General features: G+C 60.0%; 1 protein-coding gene across 10 annotated transcripts in view; it reads right to left on the minus strand.

Annotated features, from left to right (window-relative positions):
- The window catches only part of MCF2L (MCF.2 cell line derived transforming sequence like), a 144,139-nt gene that overhangs the window by 35,286 nt on the left and 97,577 nt on the right, over positions 1-11,276 (minus strand). For 9 of the 10 annotated variants that reach the window (XM_032402585.1, XM_032402583.1, XM_032402578.1 and 6 more), the window contains one exon: positions 81-171. In XM_032402585.1, the coding sequence (XP_032258476.1) occupies positions 81-171 (91 nt within the window). Of the gene's footprint in view, positions 1-80; positions 172-550; positions 1,313-11,276 lie in introns of those variants that run through there. The other variant, XM_032402588.1, reaches the window with a different exon arrangement.

Raw genomic sequence — 11,276 nt, forward strand, 5'->3', positions numbered from 1 at the left:
GTGGCTAGGACAGAAACAGTGCTGTCACCTGGCCCAGGGGATGAGCAGAGGTGTCACAGAGCCCGGGCACCAACACTTACTGCTATTCGCAGGATTGATGCCTTCACCGAGGTCCATTTGTCCTGCCTTCGGTCTATGACCAGGATGAATCCAATGCCAGCATCTTGTAAGCTGAAACGGGGAGAGAGATCTGCAGTTAGCATGTGCAGCAGGCTCACGGGCTTTCGTGTAAGCTCTGAGAAAGCCTTACACTCCTATAATCCTGGGGCGGCTTCCACCCTGCATGGTGGAACGCATGCCAAGTAAGCATCTGAGCAGACTGCAGCATTTCCATGAGCCTTGCCCGGGCAATTTCCAGAACGTGCTCTTATCTAAAGACGGACAGATGACCTCCTGTGTGCTGCTCACACTCCCAGCCCCACACCAGCCATCTCACGGCGCAAAGACCCCGGCAGACCCCGTTCCCGGAGCTCTGTCACCAATCATGGTCCTTTCTGGGTTGACCAGCTGGCTAAACCCTCCAAAACAAGTTTTATGATCCGTACGTCACCTCAGTCCTGGCATCTGAGGTCCCCCTGTGTGTCCACGTTATAAAATCGCTCTTGATGGCATTGCTACACTTTTGGGAGAAAATCCCCGAGGCGTCCGCAGGCTCACAAGCATCTGTTGGAAACGGGAGGCAAGAAATGGCTGCTTGCAACAGCAACATCTGTGGTCGAGAGAACGGCACGTCGCTGTGGAACGACAACTGCGTCCTGCCTCAGCCCAGCGCACGGGCCTGAGTCACAGTGGGGAGCCGGGAGGTCCGCTTCCGTCGGGTAACTCCGCATCCAAGCCAATTGTGCGGCGCCAGCCAGTCCCCGCGGAGGGAAGAAGCGCACGCCCGAGGCGCCAACTTGAATTGCTGATTTCCAAATCTGCGAACATAGTGAGGAAGCCTCTCTGGGTTTAAATGAAAGTCAGAATTACACGGAGCAAGTGTAAATGACGCAGTCCGGAAACGCTCTGCGGGCTGCACACATTACATAACAAAGCCAGGGCTGTCCACGCGTCCTCCTGCCTCAGGTTTCAGGGGGCGATGGCAGGGGCGCTGCTGGCTCTCGGTGCTCCCCCCGCTCCAGCTGTTCACACCAGTCGGGTTCAGTCACGGCAAAGGCCTTCCAGGTGAATGCACACACAGGCATCAGCTTTCATCCGGAGTAGGCTTTCTGCGTGGACACACAGCGAGGAGCCACGATCCCCCTTCACAGCCGTGTGGCCGCCCCACAGAGAACTGTCTTCGGAGCTGCTTCAGTTCTTTGGCACGGAAGGTCTGTTTGTCACTTGAGCTTCATTGCCAGGAGTGGGGGCTCCACGGCAGCCACACTCCCCACACCCTGCCTGCCAACCTGCCTGGTTCGGGCTGGGCAGCCAGCGAGGAAGCTGCGAGGCGAGGGAAACCCTGGTTCCCAGGCTCGGTGCTAGGCCGGCCGCAGGAGTTCAGAGAACTCCGGGCCGCTGCGGGGGCGCGCTCCGTCCTGGGCCGGCCGCGGGAGTCCGGGGGTCCGCTGCGGGGGCGCGCTCCGTCCTGGGCCGGCCGCGGGAGTCCGGGGGTCCGCTGCGGGGGCGCGCTCCATCCTGGGCCCGCCGCGGGAGTCCGGGGGACCACGACAGGGAGGACAGGAGAGAGCATCTCCGGGCGAGCTCTGTCCACAGCAGGTGTTCTGCTGAGACTTCCCTTCCCAACCAACCAGCCACACCCTCCTTGGAGGGGTTCACACGGCCTCAGAAGCCCTGAGCGGGGACTGTCACCTGGGTTCTCACCCTTCCTGGCGCGGGAGAGCAGAGGGCCCAAGAGACACTCGTTTCCACTGTGCACACCGCCGACCTCCAGACCAACAGAGTCCACCCCATTCTCCAGGAGAAGCACTGCCAAGGGGGCGGCTCCTCAAGGCACCATGGATCATCTCAATTTCCGTTCCTCTAAAGATGGGCACCCAAACAGTGTCCCCGTCTTGGGGCTGCTGAGAGGGAAATGGGCCGATCCTGTAAACCCACCAAGTGCTTGGTAACTGGATTCTCACTCTCGTTGCCCGACCCCGTGTCTCCCCTTCTCGCTGAAACGGAGCTTTGATCCTGGTGGGGACTCCCTGTTGTCCACGACAGGCAGGTTCCCTTTGCCATTCCTCATCAGACCTCACAACGCCAAGCTCATTTGAGCTTCCAAACCCAGAACATTCTCTCTTGCGGCCCAAACACACCCATCTTCTGCCGCAGAGCCCACCATGCTGGGCCCCTTGCCCTCAGCAGAGTGTTCGCGTTTATGCAAACGCACAGCCGCAGGCAGGCCCGGGGCCTCAGCCCCACGCCCCTTGTCCCTTCCACACTGCGCTGTTGTGATCGGAAGACCAGCATCACAGACAGGCATTGATCAGAATGCAGCAAAAAACCCATCACCAACAGCCCAAGTCAAAAAATAAATAAATAAAATTAAAAGTGAAATACAAGGGGTGGTGGCGCCTGGGCGGCTCAGTCAGTTGAGTGTCTGACTCTTGATTTCGGCTCAGGTCTTGATTTCAGGGTCATGAGTTCAAGCCCTGTGCTGGGCTCCATGCTGGGTGTAGAGACTACTCAAAATATACATACATATATATATGTACATATATATACACATACATACATATACACATATAAAGGAATTGAACATTAACTTGTCTCCCAGGCCAGGCCAGGACCCTCTTTCTTTCTTTCTTTTTTTTTTTTTTTAAAGATTTTATTTATTTATTTGAGAGAGAGAATGAGAGAGAGAGAGAGAGCATGAGAGGGGGGAGGGTCAGAGAGAGAAGCAGACTCCCCGCTGAGCAGGGAGCCCGATGTGGGACTCGATCCCAGGACTCTGGGACCATGACCTGAGCTGAAGGCAGTCGCTTAACCAACTGAGCCACCCAGGCGCCCAGGACCCTCCTTCTAGGAGAGAAATTTCTTGTACTTTGGGGCTGCCAAGGGCAGATCTACTTCTTTTAATCCTCATGACGGCCCCATGAGGTAGGGACCACTATCTCTCCAGCCCAGAGTCGAGGAATGGAGGCTCAGAGAGGTTGAGTCACTTGCCCAAAGTCTCACAGCAGATGAGCACGGACGGGGTGAACCCCGTGGTCTGGCTCCAGGTGCTCTCAGTCCCCTGCAAGCTGCCTCCCAGGCCAAGTCCACCCTGTGGACTAGAGCAGCCCCCCTCCCAGCCTCCCGTCCCTGGACAGCCTCCTACACGGGGTCAGGCAGGAGCCCTCCTCCTCGGGGTCCCCACACCACTCCTGGGTGTCGGGGGACATGCTGAGGGAGAGCTGACCCCAGAAGCAGACAGCGAGGCTGCCCACACGCCAGGACCCAGGACACCCCTCCTGCGTACCCATCTCGTCTGCCACCACACTGGGGACACTGACCCAGGTGCACAGACTTAAGAAGCTGAGCCATCTTCAGGATGTGGAGACCTTTCTAGCCTCCCACGCGCCCACACAACTGCTGTCCCTGAGCAAAGCCGCGGTCTGGGCCGCCAGCAGCCGGGGCCAGCAGCACCACCCCCACCTCATGGAGGAGGGTCCACCGGGGGAAAGGACTCTGAGGGGAGCCCTGCTTCCGGCCCCCAGCCGCGGGTCTCTGAGCTCATATGTCCAGGGGACAGGGCAGCTCATGCTTGGATCTCTGAGAAGCCGCCCCCCAGGACCCCGCTGCTGCAGGCTTGGGCTGGTGGTGCTGAAGGGGGGGCAGTGGGAGAGACTGGCAGCCTCTGGGGCTCCTAGTACGCAGGACACACACGGCCCAGACGGCTGCCTCCCACCCCAAAACAGCTGGCTTGGAGGGGCCGCCCTGGCCACAGCCCAGCAGCTGAGTGAGGCTGATGAGCTCACTTTTGGCACAGAGCTCGAGTGAACTCTGTTTCTGGGATTCAGCCACACTGTGCCTCTCCAACACCTGGGTGGCCTTGGTGGCCCAGGCCCACAGCCCGTCACGTGGGTGCAACCTCCCCATCCCCGGGTGGGAGCGGAGAGCAGTCTGAGAACAGTCTGGAAGCAGGGGCTGGGCGGTCCCCTGACAGTGAGGTCTGCGGTCAGCTGCATCCCATAGTCTTGCTCCTGGCCAAGCTGCATCTCGTTCTCCAGACCCGGCAGGGGAGTGGGGGACTCGCCTGTTTACACCAGTTCGTCACAGAGCCGGGGCGGGTGGAGTCGCAAACACAAACCAGGACTGTGGGGCGAGAAAGCATCGGCAGAGAGCGGCCGTGTTGGGGACAGCAGAGGGACGGAGCCGGGGCACTCCTACAGGCCACAGCGTGCTGCTTCTCAAACTGCAGCGTGCACATGGGACTCCCAGGGCTGGCGAATACGCAGACCCAGGCTCAGGGCGCCTCAGTGGGGCCACCTTTCTAATGAGCTCCCAACGCCGCTGCTGCTGGTCCAGAGCCACACCTGTGTGGCCAGTCCTGCAGACGAGCCCCGAGGGCTTTCTGTGACGCAGAGATGCCACCCCGGACCCGAGCTTCTGTCCCAGGAGAGCCCGGAGGAGGTCCGGACACTGGGGGGGGGGGGGGGGGGCTGCTGGACCTGGGGCCTGGGCGGGGTCAGCAGGCAAGTGAGGACAAAGGAGGGGTGGTGAGCAGCCTGAGACTCAGCTGCCCCTGACTCACGATGAGGTGACGTCGGGATGGAGCAGAGTGGGGGGGCCCAAGGACACAGCAGGGAGGTGTGGGGGCGGTGGGCATCATGCTGGCGGGAGGGGGTAGAGGGGAGCCCTCAGGTGGGCAGTGGCAGGGGGTGCACACTGGGGACGTCTGGAGGAGAAGCCCTTAGGAAGAAGTCTCAGGGTACCAGGAGGGTACTGCCTCTCCAGGTCCGAGATAGCTGGGGGGGCACAGCTTCCGGGAGCAGCAGAGGGGCCGGGTGGGGTCCCCGTCAGCGCCCCTCCTGCCCCGTGCCGGTCCCCTTCCTCTGGGTGGCCTCCACAGGGCGGCAGGGCTCTCGGGAGACAACTTGGGGGGCAGTTTCCCACGCATGGTTTGGGGCACGCGGGGTGCCCGTCACAGACACCCACAAGAGCTCATCGCCAGGATGAAGAATGCGTTCTGACCAATGGTGCCCTCCTGTGGCCGGAAGTGAGTGCTGCCTGCGACCCAGGCGGGCCCAGGGTGCCCCACCAGGAACATGGGGACAGGCCAACTTCAAAGGCTGCGCTAGTGGGCAAGTCCGGGAGCCCTCCTCCTCCCCCCACTCTCTCCTCCCCGGGCACGGCCACGGGGTCCCAGCCGCCCGCTGGGACGGGGTGTTTGGGAATCCTCCCTTCCCGGCTGTCTGAGGGGTCAGAGCAGGCTTCCAAAAGCCGGGATGACGGGCTGGTCCTAAGAAAGTCCTGCTTCACGGCCAATCTGTCAATGCTGGAACGTCTGTCTCCCCGTGAGCTCAGGACAGATTTCCAAGCACCGGAGGGAGTGGAGCCTGAGACTGTCCCTGGGATTCAGGGAGGCTGTGGGCTGCCCCTGCTTCCCCACTGGGCACTCTGCATGCTTCCTGAGCCCCGGCCCCACTGGGAGAGCCCTCACCGCTGCCCCAGCTGGAGCGTCGCCCAAGGGTGCTTGACCCAGTTGTTTGATGTTAGAGGATGTGGAGGGGGCAGTGGGCTTGGTCCACACCGCCTCCTTCCCTGGGTGGACAAGAGTCTTCTCGGGAAAACAGATGGTACTAAGCCGATGGTAATGGACAAACCACGGGCTCACTTTTCTGCCTTCTTTTTAAATTGGGAATCCGTGACCCCACTGCCTGGAAGGACTGGGACAGGATCACATGACCCTCTCACTGGGCAGACCCAGAGGAGGGCCTTGCAGGGGGCTCCGTAGCTGGGCTGGGGTACACCAGGAAGGACCCCCGTGGCCCCAAGCCGCCTCTGTCCCTGCGTGCGTGAGGGAGAGCGTTTGGTCACATGCCATCTCTGGTGGCCGCTACGGGCCCTTGGCTGCCCAGTCTCCTGGAACCTGCGCTCTGAGAGCCTCATCCACTGACGCTGACCGACCACACACCCCACACGGGTGGCTTCTGCCGGTCTCCTGCCGTGCCTGACCCCCAACCCGCTCTCAGCACATGGTATGAACAGGGCTCAGTGATAGCGTCAGCCCCCCCAGTGCAGGCCCAGCCACAGGGGCCTCGGGTTCACCTCTGCCCAGCACTGAAATCAGGGGCCACCGCTCCCCTTCCCACATTCTTCCAGCCCACCGAGGGCAGCGCCCCTGTGCTCCTGAGCCCAGTGCCGAGGACCCGAGTCTGCTGACCTGCACCAGTCCCCCGCCCGCCAGGGGTCTTTCCCCCAATCCCATGTCCGCACTCACGCACCATCCACCGCCCTTCGCCAGCCCCACCAGCTTGCAACTTTCTTTCCACCAGCAGCAAAACTGTCTCCTTAATTGTGGCCACGAATCCCTTTAAAGAAGTTAAACTTTGTTACCATTGCCTCCAAAAGTTTGAATATGCAGATGGACACAGTCAGGTGTCTATAAACATAGCACTCTGACCCACGACCTGCAGCCACAGCCCAGAAAACCAGCCACTGTGTCAGCCGCAGCCCAGACAGCCGGGCTGCCGTCGACAAGTCCCTCCTGCAGGTAGCTGGTTCCAGCAGCAATCCTGGAAACCAGGCACCCCCACCCCCCGGGGCCACCTGCCCCTGATGTCCTGAGTCCTGGGACCAACCAGGGAAAGCCCAGGGTGCTTCGCTGACCCATCCCACGGGACCCGCTTCTGGTTAGCTGCCCCGGTGTCCCGGCCCCTGAGCCGTCCCCGGCCGGCGCCCACGTCAGCACCCCTCGCCAGCCGTCCCTGTGCCACCCTGAGGTCTCCCCGCCCCACCTGCCCGGGTCTCTGCCACACGCACGTGACGGTGGCCTGGCCGACGGCCTGCTGCGGGGAGCTCTGAGTCCACAGCCTCTGCTGTTCTCACCTGGTGCACCTCGCGTGTCCCCACCCCTCTAACGCAGAAGAATAGATGCAGGGACTGCGTTCACCTGGGCCCCGGAGTCTGGGTGCCCACGGGTGAGCACTGGGGCACGCAGCTTCCCGTGCCTGGTGAAGCCGCGGTCTCCCCACCTTGGAGCGGAGGGCTCCCGAGGCCCCGGAGTGTCACCGCAGCCCTGCACCCTCGAGTCTGCTCCCCGGGGCAGGACCCTGGGCCTCGGTGGGTGCGGTCTGAGGGTCCCCCACTGCTAAGTCAGGTCCGTATCTCTGAGTGATGCTTTCTGGAACGCAAACACCTACAGGTCACAACCGGGAGGCCTCGCAGTCTGAGTGCGTGGAAAGAGAAGGTGAAGAGTTTAAGGAGAGACAGCAGCCAGGCGGGGCGTTTCTGAGCACCCACAGCTCCTGCTTGGCCCGGGGCTCAGGGCTACACTGGACGCCTCCCCAGCGTCCGGGCTGGGGTGACCGTGAGCACGTCGGAGCCACCCGCAGGAGGCCGGCTCAGCCTGGCGCCGGCGCGGCAAGAGACAAGGCCGGGGCGGTGGGCAGGCCCCTGGCGGGAGGCAGGGTCACAGGCTGGTCCGTGTCCCAGACCGTCCCTGGCCGGGGGCAGGACAGCTGTCAGGGGCAGCACGGTTCTCCGTGGCAGGGCCCCGGGTCCCTGAGGGCTGGGCAGCCCTGGGGCAGGCAGGTGTCTGGGAGCGGCGGACGCCGGGCCTCAGGCAGGAGCCGCCCCCCCCGGCCCCCCGGGACCGAGGCAAGGCCCCCCCCCCCCCCCCCCCCCCCCCCTCTCCCCACGGTCAGACACGGGTCCACGGACATTAGCAAATGTCGAAGAGACCTTGTCTTCCTCTGTGAGGAAATGTCGTGGGCGTCTTCTCTGCCCGCGTGACTCACGGGCCCAGGTCTGAGCACCGAGAACATGAACGGTCCCCTGAGCTGTCCGTCATGAACTTCCGGGCTGTTTCTTCTCTCTTCTTAGGATTCAGAAACTTGCCCTGTTGTGATACCGTTTCTGCACTGTGTCTATCTAACACCTGTCAGTGTTTCATCCCAGTGAAAACAGTGAAAAAAACTCCAAGCGCCTTTTAAAAACTCTCCCGCACACGGTACCCCTTCTGTTCCAGGTCACACGGGATTCCGTCAGGGCTGCCGAGGCTCCTGTGCGGGCGCTGGTCACGAAGCAGTGACTTAACCTCTCCTTCACAACCAAAGGAACGGCCCGTTAAAAAAAAACCCACAGGAATTTCTCTGAAGAGCCTGAAATCTTGCCTTTTTTTTTTTTTTTTTTTTTAAATTTTTTTTTTTTTTAGGAGGGAGGCACAGCGAGAGAGGGAACACAAGCAGGGGGAGTGGGAGAGGGAGAAGCAGGCCTCCGGCAGAGCAGGGAGCCTGATGCGGGGCTCGATCCCAGGACCCTGGGATCATGACCTGAGCCGACGGCAGACGCCCAACGACTGAGCCACCCAGCCGCCTGAAACCTTGCTTTTTTATGTTCTTTATATTCCACCTCCCACCCCATGTCAATTGGTATATTTTTTTTGACAAAAATGAACACAGAAAACCCAAACTACGATATCCAGGTGAATCACCCCGAATGTACCTGGAATTTAACTCGTGACCGTGGGGTGGGAGCAGGAATGTGCACAGATTGCCAGGAGCTCAGCCGTCCTGGTTTACGTGACCTGCACAGCACACGAGGAAGCTGAGCATCTTATCTATTTTCAAAGGCCAATTTCTAACCCAGCTTGGAAACGTGGCTTCCTCCACCAACCGAAGCATGGCGTGGCAGCGCGGTCCGTCCACGCGGGGGCGCGAGTCATAGACGGAGCTGGTGGACAAGCCCCAGAAGGACACGCACCGTAGGATCCTGCTTCCGGGAGGCTCCTGGAGCGTCAGATTCATGGTGTTGAACTGGACGGTATCACTTCGGGGAAAGAGAAGATTCCGGAGACGGGTTGCACAATGGGAACATACTTGGTCCTACTGACCTGTGCACTTAGAGATGGTTATGATGGTAAGTTGTATGTTATGAATATTTTACCATCATTTTTTTAAATGCTATTAAAAAAAAATCCTAAGAACCACATAAATCCCTTAAATACATTTTAAAAAGGGGAGGTGCATACTGTCAGCCAGGTCTTTGCAATCGTGGAGTGACCTGCTCCCCAGGGCCATAGAGGCACCACCCTGGGAAGTCAGACCCATGCGGAGAACCTTCTGGAATCCCATTACTGGCCTCAGGCTCATGCTGCAGGTCTGGATCGCGGCGGTCCAGGACCTGGCCCCTCTTCTGTCCTGATGCTGCTTGCAGCCCGGACCTTATCTGGTTCCTGCCTCCGTGTCTGCCTCAGGTGTCTCCCCTCCACCTGCGGCTGAAGCCCGAGCATCACGTGTCCCCTGCGCCGCCTCCAGCCCCACGGGACAGCCGTGCTGCGGGATGACAGTGGCAAAGGAAAGGCTTCCCGACCCGCGGCCCGTACCTCGTGTGGCTCCCTCACAGCAGAGTGTCCTCATTTCCAAGTAGGGCAAGAGCTGTGGTCTCTGCTCTTGGGCAGGGAGTCAGGGTACTAGTCTCTTGCCCTTTTCTTCATAAATCGGGGCACGGTCGCCGGTGACCTGATCCCCCCCATCATGGACGGAACGGTCCACATCTGAGCTGCCAGCGTGGCCACTTGTGAACGGAAATACGGGGAGCATGACTGACTCCTGAATTTTCCCATTCAGTTAGTTTTCATTTTTAAGTTTAAATGGCCACACATGGCTAGCGGCTATCACACCGGATGACAGTGACAGAGAAAGGTCGTTGCAACAAAGGAAGAAGGTTGCAGGCGATGGGCAGCCTCTGGCCCCGGCCAGGAGCTCACAGCCAGGAGGACAGAGAGACAGGGCCCACGTGGAGGAGACCAGCTCGGTGAGCAGTGGCCACTGACCTCCCAGAGCTTCAGACCACGTGGGACGACGGGCTGAGCAGAGTCGTGGACAGCAAAAGGCTTTTACTTGCTAGTCACAGGGCTGGGGGCAAGGACCTTCTGACACAGCGTCTGAGAGGTGTGACACATGGGTCACCCTAAAGGTGTTCCATCTCAGAACCCCAAAACCAGCTACACCGGAGACAAGGCTATTCGTGTCTGAGGAATCTGAAGGGAGTTGGGAGCACAGGTGAAGTTGAGATCGGCTGGGCAGGTTTCACATGATGAGCTGGTAGCAGCACAGGCTCCCAGGGGCTGCCGGGAAGGGTCCCCGTGACTCGCTCTGGATAGGAGCCGGGCGCACCTGTGCCTCCCAGTGTGGGGGAGGCACGTGCACCTGGATGGAACAAGGTTTCGACAGCACGCAAACTCTTAACTATGTGCGGGAAGGAGGCCGGCGGTCGGTGGGAGCTTTCACTTCTCACGTGCACAGTGTGAATTGTTTAGTACATACTCACACGTGCATTTTCTGTCTTTACATTCACACGTCATGGCAGATTCAATCGGAAATCACATTGGCAGCAAGAAGTAAGGTGCTTCCAAAGGCACCCGCTTCTCCCCTTCGTTACAGTCCATGCACACTCTGTGTGTGCACACGTGTCTGTGTGCTTGCATGTTTGTGCACACACGTGTGTGGGGCTGTATGTGCCCATCATGGAGGCCAGCTGGGGGACTGGATCTCTATCTCCCTAGCAGCTAGGTGATTTGAACCAGGTTCAGGGAAAGTCAACCTCGTTATCAGCTTCAGTTAACTCCAGAAGCTCCTGAATTATGATTTAATTGTGCTGAGGAGAGACTACAGAGGAAGGTTATCTTCCAAACCCTGGAGGGGAGGGGTGCATGCAGCCTCTGGGGCCCAGCACAGGGGGCTCCTGCAGGGTTCCTGTGTGGAGCTGCAAGTCCAGGGCTGCTAACCTGCCTTTTCAAAGAAAAGTCAGAAATTTATCTCAATGTTGGCAACTCTATGCACGTGTGGCTCTGAACAAGTGTGCACGTGTGTACGTGTGCATGTGTGAATGTGCATATGCACGTGCCTGTGTGAAGTAGCCTCCCACGACCCCATTTGTGGGGATGGACGGGATCACACTGAGTTTGGAAACCACTTCTGTCACAGTGTGGATGGGGCAAGACCAGCTCTACCACCAGGTGAGAGGAAAGAAGGAGATGGACTGGGGGCATGCTTGGAGGGAGAGGGGTGGAACTGCAGGAGGGAGACGGGGTCCAGGGTGTGGAACCGCAGGAGGGGGATGGGGTCCAGGGTGTGGAACCGCGGGAGGGGGATGGGGTCCAGGGTGTGGAACCGCGGGAGGGGGATGGGGTCCAGGGTGTGGAA

Source organism: Phoca vitulina, unplaced genomic scaffold (genome assembly GCF_004348235.1).
Source record: "Phoca vitulina isolate PV1807 unplaced genomic scaffold, GSC_HSeal_1.0 scaffold5, whole genome shotgun sequence".
Taxonomy (NCBI): Eukaryota; Metazoa; Chordata; class Mammalia; order Carnivora; family Phocidae; genus Phoca; species Phoca vitulina.